The sequence below is a fragment of the Rhea pennata genome, chromosome 4 (assembly GCF_028389875.1).
Source record: "Rhea pennata isolate bPtePen1 chromosome 4, bPtePen1.pri, whole genome shotgun sequence".
NCBI classification, from domain to species: Eukaryota; Metazoa; Chordata; class Aves; order Rheiformes; family Rheidae; genus Rhea; species Rhea pennata.
The window spans coordinates 32,092,247-32,115,605 of NC_084666.1; the positions used below are offsets into that span (position 1 = coordinate 32,092,247).

The 23,359-nt window shown below is 34.0% G+C and overlaps 1 protein-coding gene across 1 annotated transcript in view; it reads left to right on the plus strand.

Annotated features, from left to right (window-relative positions):
* The window catches only part of MICU3 (mitochondrial calcium uptake family member 3), a 51,486-nt gene that overhangs the window by 24,712 nt on the left and 3,415 nt on the right, over positions 1 to 23,359 (plus strand). Inside the window, exons 8-13 of the mRNA XM_062575628.1 lie at positions 126 to 164; positions 2,547 to 2,642; positions 7,888 to 7,988; positions 9,081 to 9,252; positions 14,462 to 14,570; positions 15,595 to 15,752. Coding sequence (XP_062431612.1) covers positions 126 to 164; positions 2,547 to 2,642; positions 7,888 to 7,988; positions 9,081 to 9,252; positions 14,462 to 14,570; positions 15,595 to 15,752 — 675 coding nt within the window. The remainder of the gene's footprint in view (positions 1 to 125; positions 165 to 2,546; positions 2,643 to 7,887; positions 7,989 to 9,080; positions 9,253 to 14,461; positions 14,571 to 15,594; positions 15,753 to 23,359) is intronic.

Sequence of the window (23,359 nt, forward strand, 5' to 3'; positions counted from 1 at the left end):
TAATAATATGTAAAATGACAATATGCCTGTCTTAATCTATTCTGTTGTCTTTATTTTTTTTCCCCTTCCTTTGGCTTCATTCTGACATGTGATACTTGGCTTGGCCCATTTTTGCTGTATGTCAGCGTCTTCAACTTTACGGATATCATACTTCTACTAACAGTGTATGTACTCTAAACATTTTCAATTTATGCAGTCTTCACCAGTGAGGTGAAATAATAGGCTATCACAAAATATGCTATATTTATGCAACTTCTTAAGTAAATTACTTTTGCTAACCAGTCATAATGTGATGGAACTTCAATTCCACAAAAGGTTGCATATGTTTGTTAAGCATTTAGAAACAGTCAGGCCTACCAGGAGGAAAGGTTGCTCTTTCAGCTTAGATAAGGAAAAGGTATTTGATAGGAAAAGGACAAAATGTTTACTGAGGAAAATATAGACCTGGTTTTGATGAGCCTATGTGTTGAGTCATCCTATAGCAGTCATTAATCCAGGTCCCGTCTTGTCTCCATGTGCATTACATGGAATAATATTTAAATAAATTTTTACCACTTTTTCCCCAGAAAGTCAAAAAAAAAAAAAAAAAAAAAAAAAAAGCTCTTTTCCAGTTTTCTTTTTTCAGTGCTCCACTTACTGGAGCGAACAAATAAGAATTTGAAAGTTAAAGTTACATTGTAAAGTCTGTTTCTTTGTTACGTGTATATTCATCATAGGAATACACAGATTTACTTCCTGTGAAGTTAGCACACAGAGTTTGGACAACATGCAGGAGGGAAATCCGTTGAGTGGAAAGATGCAGAAGGATAACGTAATGCTGCAATGTCTAGAATAGTACAAAAGTCCCATGTTGGGTCCTTCTCCTCACTATAGACTTAAAAAAACAAAACAAAAACAAAAAACTTTTTTGACAAAGTCATACGTAAGCCTTATGGCATTAGTGCAGTTTTAAATGTATTAAATATTTCTATATTTTCATTTGCACAGGTTAATTCTCTGTATGTCATGTTCTGGTGCATACTGCAGATATGTGTTAAGACTAGCTCAGCGTGTATTGCATGAGTGCTTTTTCTAGCCAAATGCCAACTGAAACGTGATAATTATGATGAGATGCATGCAGGGAAAATAATGCAAGGAAAATGCATGCTCAGAAGTACTAATTCTATTGGCTAATTATATATTGACCTAGAGCTGAAATACTTCTGTGATTTTAAGATATTTATATAAGGTATAAATTAAATAATCATTCAGATATATATGTGTTTGTATGTAAAATACATCCGGGACAAATAATCACAAGATAATCTCATAAGCATTGAGTCTCATTACATTGGTAAGAGCCCTTAAATATTATCTTTAGTCATGTGACTGTATTACCTCTGGATGTATTTATTTAGCAAGAGGAGCATAGTAAAATCATATTCACTGAGGAGATTCTGTGCTGAAGAGCATTAAGGGAAAACAAATTATTTTTTTTAATTTGTGGAAATTTATATGCACATATATATGGTATGTTTATGTCGTATTTCAACCATCTGAAAAATGTATTATACAGTTATATTTCTATGGTTCACATTGGGGAACACATAGGAAAAATCTTCATTCTGTGCAATATTCTTCACAATAACTGTAGTTTTACACATTATACAGCAGTCCCATCAGATTTTGCAAACTGCATGATGCAATACATTTTATGGCAGTAAATTTTTAAGAGAACAATGTGTGCTGACTCAGGAAAAAATAATATTTTTTTAATTTGTAGCTAGAAGATTAAACTCATTCTGTATCTTTGTTTTGTGCATCCAGATGGATGTGAGTAGGGAGCCCTGAAAATAGGAGACCCACTAGATTAACTTGGAAAGAAAGAGAAAAGGGCATTCAGTCTTACTAACCCTAACGAAATTCAGATAGCCTTCAGGTGCATTCAAGATAATCTCCCCTAGATTCTTTGGGTAAAAAAATGAAATGTATTATGTAGTTCTTCCAAGACTAGCTGCAAGATAAAGGAAGGCTAATAATTAAAAAAAAAAAAAAAAAGTTTTGTTAGGCTTCCAAAAATGACACAGAACACTTAAGAACAAAAAGGTAAGCACATTTTCTTTAGGGAGATTAAATACTTATTTTCTGTTACGTTTGATCATCAGACATGCATCATGTTATGTTGATAAGTACACTGCAGTTAGAAAGTAGGCTTATTAGGCTTGGTTTTGTTTTTTCTTATTGTTGCGAGAATATCGTCCTGATTATCTCCTAGAATTAAATTTTATATAACTAGTTAGGTGGTGGCATTAATTCTTTGATAAAGGAGAAAACAAATTTTGTACCATAAGAATATGAATTAATATTTTTCTTGGAGAGCAAAATTACTGGAAAAAACAGCACGATACTGAGTTTATATGGATGTTGTGTAAAGATTTCTCAGAGTAGAAACAAAAGAATCAAGCTATGCTTTAGAATATCAGTTAGAAAAAAAAGTTAAAGTCTGTAAACTGTTGCTTTACTGTTCTTTGGTTTTTAAATGATTGTACTTCTTGAAACTTCTGCAGGTGCTTAAAACAGAAGGAGAGGACCTTGTCCCCAGAAGCTATTGGGATACTTTGAGACGTAGCACAAGCCAAGCGCTCTTTTCGGACCTTGCAGAGGTATAAGACAACCTCTGTCTCTGGTCCATAAACAAATTGATTTTTTTTTATTTCTATTTTATTTGTTGTCCTATTTTACACACTCTGTTTCTTTTCCTCATTTGAGATTTTTTTTAAAAAACCTGAAAGCTCTCAGATAAAATAGATTTGTTTCCATGCAGTGCTTTTACTTGGAAATGACAACTTTTAGTACTAGCAAAGTTACCTTTTGAAAGAGCAGGAGAATCAAGTCCCCTTAAGTCTCTATTGTAAAAAGAATTTTCTAAAATTAGCAATGATAATATTTCAGTTACAGTAATAATTTAGGAAACCTTTTGACATTCAGTGATGTGGTACCTTTAATGAGAGTTGCAGTCTCTTAACCTTTTAATCTTTAGGCCCTTTTGTGGGTGTTTAAAGTAGGCTTTTTATGTATGTTATCAAAGATTATCTTCACAAAAGCGATATCATGCAAAGATTAGTTTAAATTTGTTGGATCGAACTAGGAATGCTTTAAGGTAAATAAAACAATCGGTTACATTCGTCACTCTTTTTGAATATTACGTAATCGTTCTGGAGAGCTAACAATGTCACGGCGCCATCAAATTAATTTACACAGTTCTTTAAATTCTAAGATATTTGTGATTTGCTTTCAAATAATTGAATAACAGGTACTTATTTGTACCGATCATTTATGAGAGTCAGAAAATGAGGTCATTTAGGCATTTCTGTGCCCCATACAGTGAGGTTGAATGCTTTGCTGGTTGTGACACTAAAGGACACAGCGGCTCTCTGCTGACTGTCTGGTCTCGGGTCATGTGCTTCACGAGCAGGATTCTAATGAGAAAGGAACCTGGAAGCGGAAAGGACCTCCTGAGTAAAACAATCTCTTCGTTTGCTTCATAAGCAGTGTATGCTCCATATTAAAAGTAATTAGTGTTTTGTCCCTGCTGTTCCTATTTGGAAGCTATTCTATAACCTGAGGACTTTGGACTTTTTCTAATTTCCAACTTAAATTTATTCGTAGTCCTTTTATACCAGTCTGTTCCTTAAATTTATATAGCCTTTTTCCTCTTCTTTGCTGTTAATCTCCTTGCTCATGGTGATATTTATAAACACAATCATAGCCCTCAGTTTCTATTTCCCTAGGCTAAGCAGGTCTCTGAATATTCTCTCCGTTTCCCAGGTATCAGATAGCCTGTCTCTGTACCTCTCAGCCTGAGTTCATCCGCCTGTGACCAAAACTATATTTAGTGTTACAGAACTGAGTTTTAGGCTGGTATTTATAGCAGTAATTCATAGCAATAATACATTCATAATGATCTTGCAATAAACCAGTACGCCTAGTCTTTCTTTTCCTTGTTTTTAAATTGATATGCTCCTGAACTGTTAATCTAGTTATTAGTCCTTAACAACTGTATTTATCCTACCTAATTTTAGGTAGGAGCACTGATGTTCTAGGCTCCACCAAGTCAACTAAGGGACATAGAGAAAGAAGACCTCTCTTCTCATTGACTACTTAAGGAGCCTGGTGTTTTCTTAATTAAGTGTTGTTAATCTGCAGTTCCTTGGGATGAATTAAGGCCCAGGTTCAGATGGACTTAAATTTATTAGTCTCTACCACACCTTTAGTTTAAGAAGAAGAGGAATTTGTACATCGTTAGAGATGCCTTAGACAAAGGTCTGTAACTTACAATGTAATTAAAGCTTATGAGCAGCAATTTCAAACATTGTTTTAAACTTGTCTGTAAAATGCTTAAAAAACCTCTCTGATCACTTGTTAATCACTTTATAAAGACAAATCATGTCCTTCATTTGCTCCACAGAGAATTTAGCACTTCTCACCATAACCATCTTTATCTGTCTTGGCGTAAGTTTGAGCCAGTTGGCTTTCATCCGTATTCTTATCTTGCCCAGGTAATTTCACATCTGAATGATATAGCCATCTGTGCTAAAAAAAAAAAAGGTGGCATAAAGCTAAGTGACATTGGAGTCTGTGTTGTCTTACAGCCTTTTGAAAAGGTCTTGTATAAACTGAAAAGGAGAGTAAATAAGGTTCATTCTTGTGAGAATCAACTTACAAGGCCTCTTTGGGGGAAAAAAAAAGTTATTCATCATACTCAGTATCTTTCTGAGACACTTTTTATGGCATTGTTTCTGCTATTGCTACTTCAGCAGCTATATCAGCATGTTGGAATGTGCCAGTTGCTACTGAATTCAGTAAATTACTAACTGAAACTGTAAATTAGTAAAGTTATTACAATATTTGAAAATCAAGGACTTGCAGTAAGAAAGCTCATATTAATTGAAAGTACAATGTACGTTCATTCTCTGAATGTGTTCATACAAGTGGACTGTTGCTCATGAGTTTAAGTTACTTTTTAATTGAGCTTCTGATCCAGAGTATTAAACCTTTCTGATTCAGGTCCATTTAGGGATAGAGAAATTGAGATGCAGACAGGAAAAATTTTTGCCGTTGTGCCACAAGCTGATGTGATCAAAATGATTGTCTATTCTATTTGTCTTTTTATCTGTATTTATATTACAGTTAGTCTAAAAGTAAAGAGAAGTGAGATGTTTTTATTCTTTTATTCTTTTATCTAAAAGATTTAAAAATATGTTAGATCAAAATAGGGCCCCATGTTTGATTATATGGAAATAGGTGTGAAAATAGATTTTCATTTATATAAAATACAAAATGTATTTTATTCAGAAGAATGAACAGTAGTTTTAAGGGATGGAGTTTTTGTTTTTACCCTTCCCCTGTAAGTTACCTAAGCTACCTAATATTATTAATGCAGAAGGAGCACAGGAATAGTTCTTAGTTGCCTGCAATTCTGTGGAGAAGCTGGAGTGGGTTTTTTTTTCTTTTTTTTGGTTTTTTTTTCTTTTTTCGCTTAGTGAAGCTGACCAAATGGGAATTGTGAAAAGACTTACAGATTGTATTTTTTTTTAATGGTTCTTTAGATATGGATGAATGCAATCCAAGTCTAAGGTTGTGAAATGTTTTTTACAAGATGAAAGGCTGTAATTTAACATTTGATATCTTTTCAGTGTACTTGAGGGAAATTGTTTGAATGTACTTAGGGATTTAATTGTTTAAAAGACATAGGAAATCAGGGTATCTGCATTTCAGTGTATTGTGTCCTGTAGTGGGGGATAACAATATTAAAAGACAAACAGTGATTACTTTTCTGAATTAATTAGCTCACTTCAAGAGCTGAGCTGTCCTAATTGAAGGACATGAAGTATCTCTCTATGTATATATACACTATGTTATCTTATTTCTCCCTAGAGAAAAATATGAGAATAAAGAGAAAGCTAGAGTACATGAAATACAATCTTGAAAATCCTAAACTGATTATACTAAACCACAGAAGAGTGTCTGTCCTATTTCTTCAGTTCCTGGATGATGAAAGGAAAAGATTTGTGTTGTTTCTGCCTCACGTTTTTCCTTCTTTATTCCATTAGCTGTTGATGCATGCAATCTCCTAATAGATAAAGTATTCTAAATTTCTACAAACCAGTATACAAATTTGAAATTAATGTAGTCTAGATCAGAGAATGTAGATATGAAATGGTTTCTTGAATCAGTGCTCTGTACAGCCTTGCGGTTGCCCCAACTTCAGTGGGATTCTGAGCAACAGCAGAGTCTTCCTGCATTGAGTTTGTGGTAGTTCTGAAACTTAGTTGCATCAAAAAATTCCAGCTGTTTCTGCTGCAGACTGCTACCAAAGCCGTTCACTGCACAATATATGATGAAAAAAGTACTATTTTTTTTTTTTGCGTATTGACAAAGATTTTCATATATGGATAGTCATAATACCACAGATCTGTAGTTTAGCATGTGTCGTTTTAGGATCACCTTCTCAACATCACCTTCTCAGCATCAGTACTGCTGCTTTCTTTGCTGTTATCTATTGGTGAGCTCAAGATCTTTCCATTGCTATAGATACTTTAGTAAATCAACTCTAAAATACTTCTGAAGAATGACAAAGATGTTAAATCCAAAAAATATACTGTCTTTTGGACAAATCCATTTAGGCTCCAGTCCTGTTTTTTATAGTTAACAACAGTCTAGGAATTCGAACCATTTTTTTCCTCTTTGCATTTCTAAGTCACAAGATCTTGTCTTTATAAGAAAAGTCGGAGCTTGGACAGAAGGTTCCCCCTAAGCAAGTACAGTGATGAGATCAAGTATGTTCCTTTTCAAATTTCAAATGTTGACAGATGTTCATTAATGTCAGAAGGACATTGCCATAGCTGTGGATATTAATAATAATAATTTAATTTAGTAATACTGTGGATTATTAAAGCCTTGTTTTAAGGAACAATTTTTCTAGCTTTTCAGTATACCAAGAATTTCTTTGTAGAAGAGGTAATGTCAATGTTCGTATGTCCACAGATAAATTTGATGAATATTTAGTAAAAAAGTTGTATGTTGCAGCACCACTATATACTGATCAGAGTTATTTCTGTTACATTTATTTGCACGTTTTGTTATTCATGAATCATCCAAATGAGTTGTTTTTACTATTCTAATTCTATGACTTACAAGTTGTTAGCTATTATTATGGCTATTACATGTTCAAAGGTTCCTCTCTGATGCAGAGACCACGTATTCCATAAATAAAGAACATTCTTACATAAACCAAACAAAATAATATTACTTGAGGGAATTTTTTTTTACAAGCCTGTTGTTTTAAATATATTTTGGCAATAAAATTTAAACTGTAGTCTTCTGCTACTTACTGAAGAGAACCAAATAAAGTACACTTGATTGATATGAGTGTTTTTGGAACATAGTTCCATACTTAATCATTTTGAAATACTAAGCAGGAATATATGAAATAACTTCTTTTAATTTCTGTGCAGTTACATAGAAATTAAAGGAGAGGAGACTGGGTACAAAGGGAGTTATTTTTAAGGTTTACCTCGACCATGTTGTTTTTCTTTCTGAGAACTTCCGGTTTCTTTTTTCATGCCTTTTTTTTTTCTTTTTCCTTTCATCACTGTTTCCACTATGTGTTATGTTGTTGCTTTAAGGGTTTTATACTAAATGCAGCTAACTGCCTAATGCTATTTTGTGTGAAGATTATATGACTAAATTCATTTAACAGCCTCTAATACTAAAATCTTTTAACACTGTAAACATAAAATGCACAAACTCTTTTAATATAAAGATCTGTTATCCTGGTAAACATTCTTGGATTATACGCCTAATCAATCCAATCATGGTCTCTATTTTTTTCCTCTAATATTTAAGCGTGCTGATGATATTACAAGTTCACTATCAGATACTACATTACTTGTACACTTTTTTGGCAAGAAGGGAAAAGCTGAACTGAACTTTGATGATTTTTATAGGTGAGTCTCAATTTTATAAGTTCCATGTAAAGAAATACTTCCATACCTCTTCTAATATGTATTATATTACTAGATACAAAGTGTATATGTGCATGTATATAGTATGTAAAGTTTATTTTTCCTTTGTAGGTGTTACACGTTCAAAGAATAAAGTAATAAAACAGTAAAAGCTGTAAAAAGTGCCCTGGCGTAGTGCTTTTGTATTTACTGTGGCTTTTTTTCGTTACACTTTTGTGTATTTTTAGTTTGTTTTGGAGGGATTATACTCTGTGTCCTTATGTGCATTTAGGGGTTTTCTTGTTTTTGAGCTGCTCATAGTTTTTACAAGTCAGACTATGTGCTAGGAAGGAGCATTACAGGCAATGTCTGAAGGATAGGATCTCAGCAACCTGTAATAAGGGAGTCTTACAAGTTGTGATAGGTAATCAGAATCAGCTGAACGTAAACTCAAAGTGCAATACTATGACCAGAGTCCTTTCATCCTTAGATGTATAATTAGGACATCACATAAAATCAGGGAATTATGTTTCCCTGCTGATGCAACTAATTGTTTTTATACTGTATACAATTTTGTTGTCTTGATTTTGCAAAATATGTTGTTAAATAGGACAGAGTTCATAGGAATGTTGTAAGAAAGAAAAAAATAGCTTAGATTGAAAGGCTGCAGGAGCTCAAAATACTTAGCTTCTTAAAAAGAGAAAGGTAAGACTTGACTACAGTCTGTAGTGAGTTTACAAGAATTATTCCCACTGTAGTTACTTAAGAAATTTTAAGTAATTTAATTTAAGTAATTACTGGAATTTTCAGTCTAGCATATAAATATAAAAATCAATGACCCACTAAAGAGAATTAGAGAAATACAAACTAGCAATAAATTACAAATTATTCAGTCATTTTAATCCTTACTGAAGTACTTTGTTGGATTGATTAGACAGTATGTCAGCACTGAAACAGAATTTATCAGATTTACCATCAATGCTATGAACAGGGAACTATTTGGTATAATGCTATAATGCTTCATATTCTGTATATTTTAATGACAAGAATAATAGAAATGAAAAGTATTATTGTTTCTTTGTATTTGTGCTTTAGGTTTATGGATAACCTACAAACTGAAGTTCTGGAGATAGAATTCCTTTCCTACTCTAATGGGATGAACACCATCAGTGAGGAAGACTTTGCGCATATTCTTTTGAGATATACAAATGTGGAAAATACATCAAGTTACCTGGAAAACATGCGCTGTAGGATCCCTGAAGAAAAGGTAGTTGTTTAGCTAGTATGGTAATGGGTGGCAGCATCAAATCACAGTGTCTGAGATGAAATCATAGCCTTGTTGGACTGAATGAGGCTTCTGTCACTGATTTCATTGGCACCAGGATTTTATCCTGATCATAAGCTTTGCATCTTTTATTTTTTCAGATTACTTACTGAACATAAGGTAGAAGAGTGAATAAGATGGCATTTTGTTCCTTAGGATATAGTAATATTTTTGGGATTTAGATAACAATTTACAATTTACATTAAAACTCAGTTCAAGCAGTAGAAATGTGAGAGTTGAAATAGAGAAATTTTCTAGAAATGGCTTACCTAGGCTTTCTTTTCCAGCAATGATGCATTAAAAAAAATACTTTTTCTGACTTCTCTTTTGTGTTGCTGCCTAAACAAGCAGCTCTTTAGAATAAACATTGACACCCTTTATCTAGTTCTATTATAGTCTCAATAATGGATCACTTGTGCATAGTCATTGATGGGTTAGAGGTTCTTATCAGTGGCTGAAGAGACAGAAAAGATAGTTAACAACAGTAAAGATGGCTGGCCCATCCTTCATTTGACAACAAATGTCTTGTCAGAAGTTTATCTGAGAAAAATGTAGTGGCAACTGAACGCATCAGTGGTAATCAGTAGGATAATGTTACAAGTAGCCTTTCAAGTAGGAGATGTTTTGGATACATTTCCTCTGTTTGTTTGTAGAAGGATCAGACTAGTCTGTCATAGCCATTTAAAGAATCACGTTTCCAGATGTTTTGGTAGCATTGACAGTAGAGCTTGTGAAGCAAAGTAATAAACATGTTTGGATAGTTGCTGCCATTTTTTAACTTGGGAAATTATATTGTAATTAAAAACAGTGAGATACTGTAAAATAGTAAATGATAATGAAAACCAAATACATTATTACAAAGTTAGAATTATAAAGTACATTTATAAGCACAAATGGGTGTTTAAAGTGAATGTCACTGACATGGAACTGTATCATGTAAAGTTACTGAGGACTAACTTGTCATGACTCCTACTCAGCTTCTCTTGCCTTTTTTCTCCTTTTCTAGCATTGGAGAGTGTAGCAGGACAGAGATCATCCAGTCAGAGCATCTGTGTGAATACAGAGGGTAGAAAGGGACAAGCTGTTTTGATGTGATGATTAAATAACCCATTCTTTCCCAGAAAAAAAATCCTAAAGCGCAGTATTCTGGGATCTTCAGCTTCTACAACCATAACCAGAAAACTGTGTTTTAAGGGGCACATTACCTCTGAATTGGCTAACTGTTGACTGTTTAAAGGGAATGATCCTATCTTCTTCCCTTTTTTCTCCAGCCTTGTATTTCTGCCACTGATTTTGAATTTACATGTACTGACGTTACAGCTGTGGAGTAAATAAGATTAGTCAGCTAACCTGGTAAAAGCATATCCCTCAAGATAATGGTTCTCCATTGGAGTATCTGGTTTATCTGATTCATCCAGTGATTGTACAATAATTAGATCCAGTGCTAATAGTGGGATACGAAAATAGCTGGGGAGTGGAAAGGAAAAGCAGGGCTGCCTCTTCACACCAGATTAAATATAAAATGAAGTAAGATGGTTGGAATCAGAGTTCCTGTGCCCTGACCCCTTGCAAGTTTACAGTCTAGCCGTTGAGGCACTCAGCTCAAACTATTACATAAGAGGTCTGTACAGTTTTTAACATATAAAAGCCAAGCAAATGCTATAGAAGTGGTACAAAGTTATTTTCTTAGGTTGCCAAATGCTTTCTGTTTAAGGTGAACTCAAGATTAACGTATGTATGGAATGTCTGAAAAAAATAATTACTTTGGGGCTTGCATAAAGACAATCATATACATATCACTTGCATAATAAGAAATAATGTAGTTATAGGAAGAGAGAAATATATGTTTGAGTGGCAAAGGTGAAGTTGTTTAAGTAAAAACAAATACCAATGCATTCTTTTTAAACACACAAGGTGTTCTTTGAAGTTTCAGTACTACTGTTTTGATAGTCTTCCACACAGTAGTTTCCTCTTTTTCATCTGTTGCAACCATCAGCCAAGAAAATGTCTGTGTGGAATGCTGCGTCACTCAGTTACAAGTGTGCTTATGTTATGTTCCGAGAATATCCTGCCACTTCACCATTACCATGTATCTATATGTTATATGCTGTAGCTCCATTAAGTGAAACTGGACATTGCTATTTTCTGTAACCCCATGTCAGTGGTTTGGTAAAATCACAATCACTGCAGTGAAAAACGTAAATCCCTGTGGCATACCTCTCTTACTGGCAATCGGCTTTTGAGAATGGGATTTTGCCTCCTATTTTTATGGAAACATTGTTGATATCTTTGCCCTTTTTTACATTCCTAATTTAGAAGTATGATGCCAAGATTATAAAATATACTCTGTTTTATTGCGGTAATATGCTGTAATATGAAAATTAAACAGAGGATTCCATTTAGAAATGAGGCTAGCCTGTAAAGTAATACTTTCACAGTTGGCAGTGCTCCTTTTTTTGTAGCACTGTATGTAGAAGCCTGTGAAGCAAATGTGGTGATCATTTGGCAGGTAGTAGTCATGTTGAAATGTTCAGCTGGCATGCTGCCTGCTCACAGGATGTTCTCCTCCTTTTACTAACTAGATGCCAAGCGGTGATTTATTTAAGCTGGCATCTTGAATCACTATGAATATCAGCCCCTAAAGAAAGTTTATGTGTTTTTGACAGCGTTGGTGCATTAATGTAACAGTTTTCTTTGCTATAGTAAAATATAATCTGTCCAAAGAAATAAAGTTCAGTTTCCTTTTACATAAAAAATAAATAATTTCCAGTAGGAACCTGGGAAACTATATAAATAATTTTATATGTCAAAATTATGCAAAATGTATGCAAAATAAGGAATGTTACTACAATTGCTAGTTGAACAAAAAGAGGTCCTAGGAAAGGACCTTTTTTTCTGCTCTCTTCTGTCCTTTTCTCTTTCCTCTGGAAAGGAATTATTCATGTAGGATTGCAGATTATTTCAATGGAAATTGTAGAAAGATTTTGCTTAAATTATTCTACAAATAATTGTATTTCTCATTGCTTATATGTTATGGAGTCCATGCAGTTTAGCCTGGATGTTTAGCACTAGGAAGTAGTGCTCTTTCACCTGTCTCTCTGCTTTATCTCCAATATCTCATGACAGCAGTTTTCATAGCTACTAGAAGTACAGAAGCTGCAAAAAGGATTTTTTGTAGACTAGTGATTCTTGGTCTTTCCTGTGCAAGGACAGCTTTCCACCTAGACTAATTACCTCCTCCTCTCCCTGTAATGGAGAGACTCCCTAACATAGAAAGAGAAAAGATTTTTGTAGTAGCTTTTATGATATTTCCCACAGTCAAAATCTTTACAGACAAATTGGTTCAAGTTAAGGATTTTTTTTAAATCTTTGTGAACTTAAAACTATCAGTTCAAGGCATCTATGGCAATTTTCTAGTATGTATTGCCATTTTGCTGTAGTACCTAAGAGTACTAGTTGGGGACTAGGGTTTCACTAAGCTAAGCATTTCACAAACATGGGCCAAAATGATTCCAGTCCCAAAGAGTCTGCAGTTTAAACAAAGTACAAGAAACAGAATGTGGGCATACACTATTAAGTGTCAAGTACAAAGAAACAATAAGACAGGAGTGGTTAGTATTAGTAATTAAGTTTTTAAGATAGAGAAGAATTTAAAGGAAAATAAAGAGGTAGTTTCTGCAGGTTACCTGTGAGGATTCCTCCCAGTTTCAAAAGATGAAACGGAGAAAGCACGAAGATGGTTGTTGAGAAACTAAATTCGTGATGGAGACTGGTCATGCTTTTCAATTGGAGTTTACAGATCTTAGGTAGAGCTTAGGTTTGATCAGTTTAGCGGTGATTGAGATCTCATGAGTGGAGGCCTATTAAAGACTTTTTATCAGTGTTATGTTGCCTTCCACATTTACCACAATACTCTCCTGTCTATCACACACCTACTTCAGTATCTTCAGGTTCTCCCAGTGCTTTCTGAGTTCCACCATACCATAAGGACTACCTATCTTTGAGGAAACGTCAAAATCTATCAACAGAAAGATTCACAGATCTTCCTTCTGTCTTCAGTGATAACATAGTGCCTTTGGAACCTTCTGATACTATTTGGAAGCACCAGAATTTAGAGGGTGCTTCACCTAAAACTGAGACTGCTTGTTTAGGTATTGTTATATATAGTCCAAAGAGACCAAAGGCAGAACTTTGAAATACTCTCCACAAAACTGGAAATGAAGTTAGTGGGATCCTCTGAAGAACATGTGGAAGGTTATAAGTAGACAGAAGAATAGCCAGAGATTACAGTTAAGGAGGACCAGGGAGTTCAAGATGCAAAAACAACATCCCTTTAGAGAGGATAGTGGACATTTTAAGGGGGATATTTAATTAAAAGTCTCTGTTAAAGATTTCTTTCAGATTTTTTCCAGAGATAATTTATCAGGTCTCTGAACTCATAGTTAAAGCAGGAGAAAAGTAGAACAAATATCACGTAAGGAAAAAAATTGCTTTTTTTAGCAACTTAGCACTTTCACAGAAACTTTTAAAGGATTCTGAATTCTTAGTCAAAATGCAAAACATTTCTTAAATTGCTGGACAAGCCCTACAATATAATATGATAATTGGAGTATCAGTTGAAGTCTTAGGTGTTTATAAATGTGAATACGTATAAACTTCACCTTGAAGTACAGAGCTTAAATTAGATCCTAGCATGTATATATTAGTTCATTCAACATATTTATGTATGCATACACACATACACTCTCATATATATAAAATAATAGTTTGTGCTTTGAGCAATAATCATAATCCAAGACTTAGACAAACCTAGGCTCTTACTCTAAATATTACCTACTATATCATAATAATCTGGGAATTTTTAGGATTGTATTAAGCAACAGAATAACATTTTGATTATATTTTGAGTGAGGATTGCTATCCATTGCAATAGCAAATATAAAAATATTTCATTTCTCAGGAGACTCTAAGACTTTATTGACTGCAGTACAAATTTCAGTACAAGTACAATTTGCAGTACAAGTTACAATGGATGTAATATCTATTCTTAAATGAAGTTGATATAGGCAACTATGAAGTTTGTTTTTTCGCTTGTCACTTATTTTTTTAATTCTAATGGTACTAATATACATATTGTTCTTTTATTCATCAGGGTATCACATTTGATGAGTTCAGATCATTTTTCCAGTTTTTGAACAACCTAGAAGACTTTACAATTGCAATGCAAATGTACAATTTTGCAAGTCGTTCCATAGGTCAAGGTAAGGATACAAAAGATACAAAGTAAATTGTTCTGTAGTTCTCAGTTTGTAGTTTTTGTTGTTAGTGTTTTCAGCATAACTATTACTAAAATAATAAAATAGGTATCACTAGACTTTAACTTGCCTTTGAAAACTGTTTCTTCAATTCTTCCTTGTCTCAGATGAAAATCTAAAATAGCAAGTACTTTATAGCTTTGAGAGGAGAAAGCTCAGTCATATCACAAGAGATACAATTATAAGATTGTATAAGTGGTGGATAAGCTGAACATGGAACTGCTGGTCACCAAAACCTGCAACACAAGAGTTAAGAGGCACTTACTTGATGATCCCAGTAAAAGATTGGTTTAAAGGAAACAAAAGCATTTCTTTATACAGGTTGGGTAGTGAATCTTTGGAACTTGCTGCTACAAAGTTGTAGAGGGAAACAGTACCAGAAGGTGCAAAAGGGGATTAGACAAACTTTTAACAAGTCAGTAATTGGCGACTAAAAGGCCTAGGCAGGTATATGCTGTGTGAAATCCCTAATGCAACAGTTGTAGATGCTTACGAAGTGCAAGATGAAGGACCAAGTGAAGTGGGCAAACTTATATGCTTGCTTCAAAGTAGCATCTCTGTGTTGGTCTGACACAGTACACTCTTCATATAGCCTTGCCTTAGGAGTGTGGTGTTTCCTCTACACTCTCATTTCTTTGGTTCAATTTCTTGTCAGTTAGGTAGAAGCCATCAGTATAAATGTGACTTAGGCTTTAATTATGATTTTCTAATGCTGTTATGTGTAGTTAGTTCATATGCTGTTATCTTTTATGCAAAATAATTGATATCAATAAAGTGTATCATTTTATACCAGTTAAGAGCTACTTGGTTTAGATCTGTGAAAGTCAATCCTAATTTTAACATTTTCTTATTTTTTGAATGCTAAAGTTTGCAAACTTAAGTAAAACATTTATTTGCATAAGTTTACTTGGAGAGTTTAAATTCATGTGTGTGTTTTTATTTTTTTTCTTCTGATATTCTCTTTATGTAGATGAATTCAAGCGTGCTGTGTATGTAGCCACAGGACTGAAACTTTCACCGCATTTGGTGAACACAGTGTTCAAGATCTTTGACGTTGACAGAGATGACCAGTTGAGTTATAAAGAATTTATTGGCATTATGAAAGATAGACTTAATCGAGGGTTCAGGGTAAGGATACTGATTTTTTGAAGCTCTCTTAATTGACTATGCTATGAAAATAACTAGTTATATCAGTTTAAACATGTAATTTTCATAGAAATTATGAAGCAATCTAAAAGATTAGTCTCTTCTAAATTTCTAGATTTTCTTGTATTAGAAGGCAATCCACAGAAGGCATAATGTACCTTTATAGTACACAAATGAAACTAGATACCAGAAATCCTGTGTATACTGTGCATACTTCTACATGGTGCGATTGATAGGTTGGTCTTAAGAGTTTTAACAAAGATAACAATTATGTCTGGGATAACTGAGTGCCTTCCCCCCCCCCCCCCCCCTCCCCTGGCCCTGCTTCCCTCCTCTCTTTCTCTAACTTGGGTACTTTAGTTGAAGGACAACCACCAGCTCTTCCAATACATTATTTTAAATACCAAGTATTGATAATAATTGTTGGAAAGAGTTGCAGTAGAAGGTAACTTTATCTCTCAAAAAAAAGAATTAGTTAAGTTGTGATGAACAAGACTATATTCTGGTTCAAAGTTGCTTTTGATAATTTAGCCCTGTATCTAGCATATTAAATTACATGAAGCTGGAAGACAGGAAATTACTTGCAGAAATTTTCGTAGGGGACACACATATGAATTGTGCTTAGAAGTTTGCCTTTTAGGTGAAGGTGTAGACCTTACTGCCCTCTTCAGGTTCTTTGTAGTACAGAAAAACTTTATAGTAGCCTAGAAAAATTTAGTAGTAGCAAATTTTTATTTTTATCTGTGGAAAGTGAATTATAAAAGAAAATATTTTTGAACTTGTGAAGTATATAAAAGTTGCTAAATTCACATTTCAGTATGTTATTTCTGTAGTGTAATTTTATTCATTTTAATTAGCCTTCTAAATATAGTTTACTAAGATAATTTTAAAATTTTATGTGAAGTTGTGTTGAGTCTAATAGGTTACTTGTTTTTGTAATATTTTCATCTAGTGTAAAAAGTGTGGATAACAACCACTGTATTTGTGACAGACTTATTTCCTCGTTGGTCCTCAAATCTTTATTATGCTGTGAAAATGATGATTGTTTCATAACCATTTCAAGATGTTCTGCTGTATGTTTTAATTGTTTACTAACTGTAAGTGTGCAATGTATGTTAATTTAACCAGAACACAGTCTGCTTACTAAGCAATTCTTGTAAATATGTATTGCATGTTTCTATTTCACAAAATGAATGACAGAAATCACATGTAATTCTTAAGAATCTCTATCACGCAGCACAGTTTAGCGTTATGCATGTATCTCTTTTGCCTAAGCCACCTTAAAATATCTTAATGTTATCTTAATGTGAAACATAGTCTCACTATGTTAAGAGACTATAGAAGAACTAAAAAGAATAGACTAGGGTATTTGTAAGAATAGCACCTTGATTCACAAATGTTATGTCTAATACTAATGACAGCGCTCATGATATGTGAGGTGATCGTGATTTGGTCGTATAATACAGTGACCAAAAATACCTTTTTTTTTTTTTTCCTTTTTTTAGACATGCTTACATGCAGATTTGTTATATTATTCATAAGAATATATTGTTTTCACTAAAGAATAGTGTTTAAGACAGTTGCTTTATACAATTTATTTATTAGTTATCATGTCCACTAAGTTTTCATAAGTGTCATGAAAATCTGATTTCTCCAGGAATGGGTAGCGGTCTATGTAATAAAAATTCTGTGAAAGTCCTCCTTTGTAGTTTAGTATCTCCCTCTATCAAGTTTGAAAATAAAAAGGTCAAAATATATAATATATGAGAATTTGCTGCCCAGAACTAATTAGCAGAAAGTGTTATTAATGATGGAAACTGCCAAAGATTGTAGACTTTGGTCTCAGATGACATACAAAATGTTTCCAGTAAATCTGAACTTTAAAAGTTATGACATATTTAGTGTGGTCAGAGCAAGTAAAAATGGACCCTTTTGCTGCTACACAAACATTACATTATCTTGTACTAAATTAGAACTAATGTATTACTAACATCTTCTTTGTTAATAAATACGTATTGAATCCATATTAAGACTTTGTCAGTTCTATTATACCAATAGAATATTACAGTTTCTGCTCATGCAGTATTTTGTGGTCCACGTGTAAGTTTTTGTCTTGCCAAATTTTAACCTGTTCATGAAATGAGGCAAAATATCTTACAGTTGATATCTACCACAGTCAATGCGGTTTTCGATTATCAATCTAAAAACATCTAAACAGGTAGTGTGGAACAGACCTGTAGTTTACAGTTAACACCTTATACGTTACTAATTCAATTTTTATAAAAGTTGTACTAAAATGTTTGCCAACAAGGATCTTGGTGTTATTACATACCTTGTTACTAGGACCGTGTGTTTTAGAAAAGGGCTTTATATAGTCTTATAGTTTGACTAAGGCAAAGAGTTATTCAGGTCTGATGAAACTGGAATTCTGCAAGGTCAGTACATGCCAGCTTTGTCCTGTTTAAAAGCTAAGCTATAAATTAATAAAGTTGAGGATGGTCAGGTCCTACCTCTTTAGGAGTTTAATAAATACTCATTTTAACATATATTTCAGGTTAGTTTTTGAAAAAAACAAACATCTTAAAGAGTTAATCAAATGATATTTCTCTCTTTCTGGAATTACAGTGTTATGAACTGAAAACTTTTTTCTTTTTTAGTATTTTGAAATGAAGTGGTATATTGAGCTGCCATCAAGTGGTCAGTCAGAGTATTGCTATAAGCTCATTAAAACATGCAGAAATGAAAAGCTTTTTTGCTTGCTGTTTGGGTTAAAATAGTTATTTCCATTTTTGTAGCTTAAAAAATACTTAAGTAGATCCCCTTTCCTTTATAAATTCCATTTTAAACTGAAATATTTGGAACTTAAAGACTAAATGATAAACATTTTAGCTAGCACATACTATACTGTAACTACTAGCTATTCATCACTTAAACTCATTTTTTTGTATTTTCATGATACTGTTGTCTTTTGCTTACCTTTGGCTGCCTTCACATGTTGTTTGCATCTGCGCACTCTCCGTCTTCTGCTCCACAGGGCTACAAACCTATACAGAGGTATACTACTTTCAAATCCTGCGTGAGGAAGGAACTCTATAGCAGATAAATTACGGTATGTGTTAGCTGCTCAGAGTGTGCTGGCATGCTTGCAGGAGTGGCTGAATGTTAAACCATCATTGCTTTGTTTCCCATTTCAAAATTCAGGAAGAGATTATCTGATTGTAACCAATGTAGCAGCTCAAAATGTCATGTTGTGTTTTTGACTGAAGTAATAGAATTTTATTCTGGAGTTGGCAATAAGTCAGTCACGCTGTCAGTGTTGTGTAAGCCAGTTGCTATTTTGTGCTATGTTTGGAACAGGGAGAAGTATTATTTCATAGTTTCTGTTGCTGTTTTCTGTCCATCTGTTCTGTGACCATTTTTCAATAATACCTGAGTTACCTATGGCTAATAAGTATTTATCAATCAAGATTGCAACTTTGATTTAAACATAATGTGTTTTTGGCACTATTAATGCTACACCAGCAATTCTCAATAATAGGTACCTGTGGCCACATGTGACCACCATGGCCATTCTTGTATAGTCATCACATGAATATTCATTCTTACGATTAAACTGCATTGTAAGAACTGCAGTGTGAATATTCTGTAGCCTATCGTGAAACTCTTTGTCACACTTTGGCCTCAGCAGAAACATGTCAGTAAATGTTTAGAACATAAAACTCTTCATATGTGAAGTAAGAGTTTACTTCTTTGCAATTTAGTGCTGGCACTTTTTTTTCCTGTTCATTTTTATAGACTTTGTGGTAGTTACTCCAAAGATTGTTAACAGCTAATGTAGGTTCCAGATTCTTCACCTCTTTAGTGGGGAGAAAGAAGATGTCTGTTATGACAAACTAGTCCTGCAGCAATTCTGATCTGGTGTGGGGAGACTCAGTGTATTAATCTCATGTGCTGCCAAGCCATTAGGGTTTGGCTACAGTTTCCCCACTGTTTTTAGTTCTGGAACACTGTGGCACAATATTAAACTCTGATTCCCTCTGTAATAACCATCTTTGGATGCCTCCATACATCCTAAAATTGGCACCTGATTTTCTAAATCCCTCCCCATTTCTTGCAGAGTCCTCTCCGACCACTTGCAGGCCAGTGAGCTTTCTGAGGCTCTGACTGAGATGTTCTGAAACAGCATGGCAGGGAAGCAAGGAACCCATAGCAGAATTTTTAGGGGTCTTGTTTACCTGAGGTGATGTCTGCTTCCAGCACAGTGGGAAAATCTAAGTCATTCAGGATGAGTGAGAGGTGAGGCCCATTTCTTCAGATTACACCATTACTCAGACTGGTTGCCATCAAGCTCACCAGTCCCGCTAATGGTTTTCTTTTGTAGACCCCGGTGCAAGAGAAGGAAGGGAGAGGGGATATACCTCAACTACTGGCTCACTCCCATGGCAAAGCATGTTCTTTGTCCCGACCTATGCTCTTTGGGACTCTTCATGTCATTTTTTTCAAAAAAGTGTCACATCATGACCAGGCTGGTTCTGTGAAATCCAGTATAAAGAACTGTTTGGGGAATGTCCAGAGTTATACAGCTCAAGCATCCAATATTTTACTCAAGAAGAGAGGACAGGAGATCTGCTTGATGTGTGTGCAGTCTCTTGTGTTACATGTAGACTTAGCATCAGTAGGACTTTTTCTATATTATTTTGGTTAACTATTAGCTAAGCATTAATCCCATTTATACTTCCTCTTTATGAGTATAAATGCAAATACTGAAGCGTTGTATTAATACACAAGGAATAGAATCTTTACAGACAAAGTATCTAGTTTCTTCACCTTGCTAACGTGAAATGTAAGTAACTAATGAAATAGTTAAAACAACATTTTAGTAATCCAACATGCCAGTTACATAAGAGTAAATTCATTGTTTAAAATTAATTTCATGTAACTTCATCTCTCTGAAACTCACGCTTTTGACTCTTTCTTGCTTCTTTCACAAGGTCTTTTTAAAAACATTATTTTAGGAGTACTTTCTCTTCTTTAGCCCCACTGATTCTGCCACACCTGACATTGTTACATGTCAAGTATTATATAAACTGTAAACTCCTCAAGATAGGGAATAGCTCTCATAAGAAACTGATAAAATGTTGTACAGTCATGATGCTTTCCTAATAATTTCAGTAGAGAGCCTGTGACCAACAGGAACAAAATACAATGACACAAAAGAATCCAATATCTAATCATCAAGCCTATTAAAATTAGCTTAGTAACAAATGGAGAGACTGTGGTAAAAGCATTAAGTTTAAGTGTCTAGACAGCTTTATGGATGTTTGAATTCAGGCTGTAAGTTAATTCATTCATCCATTGAGATGGAGTAACCTGAAAAAGCCAATATACCGTGGAGATTTATAAAGGGAGATTTTATTAATTTTATATAAAGTCATTCTCAAGAAAATTCTTTAAAGATGAATAACTACGTCTACACTACACACTGTGGGACAGTATGGAGAAACCAGATTTGTTCTCAGTGCACTAACTGGGTTACCAGCAACCTCACTGCAATAGCATATAGTTTGAAGATGGTTAATTTAACCTGCTCCTTTTCCCACAGGGAGCTCTCAGATGCTATGATTAAGACAGCTCTACAGAAGCAAGCTTAGGTACCAGAAGCAATATTGGATTTCTGTTCCCTGTGCACTGAAGAATGCAGTGTAAATCTCAGATGTATAAAATACCCTCTTCTCTAGCAGCATATTAGTCAGCTACTGCTCTTCACTTGAGCATTTGCTCCGTGTTTCTTGTAATGAGTTCACTGACGTATCCCATTGTTAGCTATTCTGAGTTCTTTTTATAAAATGTTATATAATTTACAATATCTATGTGTATCTGTTGTATTTCTTAAAGCTTGTTGTAAATGTCAGTTAATAGAAATTGAACTTCAGCCCAAACATACCAGAAATGATTTGGAGTTAGTTACTGTGGAGGAAAATAGAACTAATTCTGTCTTTGTCATGTAGTGGGGAATAAAAATGAATTTACATAATTCTGAAACTAATTATTTTGTAGTTTATTTTTTAAATAGAAAAGAGCATAAAGGCTGAGTCATTAGAGGGTTGAAATTGAGCATGTATTTCCATTGATTAGTTAAATTTCAGTCTGATTTACAAAGAAACACATAACTGTATGTGAAATTAAAAATATCTGCTGCAAGTACATCCCAAAGTTAGATGCAATATCGTAACATTTTTAATTTGTTCCAAATAGAAATGTAAAGTTCATCATTTATGCTTTCATATAACTTGTGTGGTAAACCTAGATCTCTTATGAAAGATACTATGATATTTGGCATGCTTATCACCTTTGAATCTACTCTGAAATGAGATGAACAGCTTCTGCTGTCCATTACATATCTCTAAATTGCACTCATGACATTTGCTTCAAAGCATATTGTCATAGCCACATAATAAAAAATGAAAATCTGTCCTTGAGGAACAGCCATACTAACTGTGCAGTCTAAACAGCTGACAGCATTCCTGGAGAGCTTCTCTTTCTCTGCAGTTCTTATTGCAAGGCAGAGCACTTGCCTTGGTGTCGGTAGGAGTTCTTTGCGTGTGCTGTGAGGAGAACAGAAATAATACTGTAGTAGAGAACTGCCACACAGAGCTGACAGGAGAATTCTGCTTTGAATATTTTATGGATGGGTTATCTAAGAAGTTTCTAACCAAGCCCCCTCAGTGGTAATTTCAGAAAAAGGAAGCTAGAGGCCAACTTTAATAGGTATTCAAGCCCATTTGAAAGTTCTATTCACTAACTTACTGGTACTTACTCAGTAACTGTAATATATATTAAGACTGTAATTCCAGTTTTGTTGACTTCTAAAATATTGAAATTAAATATCATACGTCAGAGTTGTAAATCAAGTTATTAAGAGGTATATCCCACTAATTTCTTGAAAAACTTAAGATTTTTGCATTAACTGTTTTCTACATTCTCTGAGTTTTGTCGGTTATCTGTATTTCTGACTAAGGATTTTAGGAAGTAAGAGTTAATAGCTTAAAACAATGTTTTGGGACTGATGGGGGAGGAAATTTTGTTTTGAGAAACACGTGAAAGACTTGCATGAATCATTTCTAGTCATGTTTCAACAGCAAATTGCTATCTCCCATAAATATCTTTTCAGTCAGATGAGATTAAAATTTGTCATATAGCTAATAATTTGAAGGCTTTTAATTTCTCTGCTTTCCTAATATACAACAATTGAATATATCCATCATAAGAGAGCTTTTAAAAAGCAGCCAGTTGAAGACTGCTGCATATCCCTTCTCTGAAGCAGATAAAGTGAGTAGCATATGATAACCTTACCTTACTGTTTCTACAGAAGCAACTAGAAATCGCGAGATTTGGTCTTCTAAAACTGACTAGCATCTTAAAAATGTATCTGCAGTGGGAGGAAAATCTTCTAGAAAAATGCAAAACATCAGAGAGTATGAGGACAAAATGTTCTATTAAATTTGGTACACTGAGAGTATGTACAACAACAATACATACATTAGAAGTAAGCTGATGAGTGGTTAATGTAGTTCAGCATTTCTTTTAAT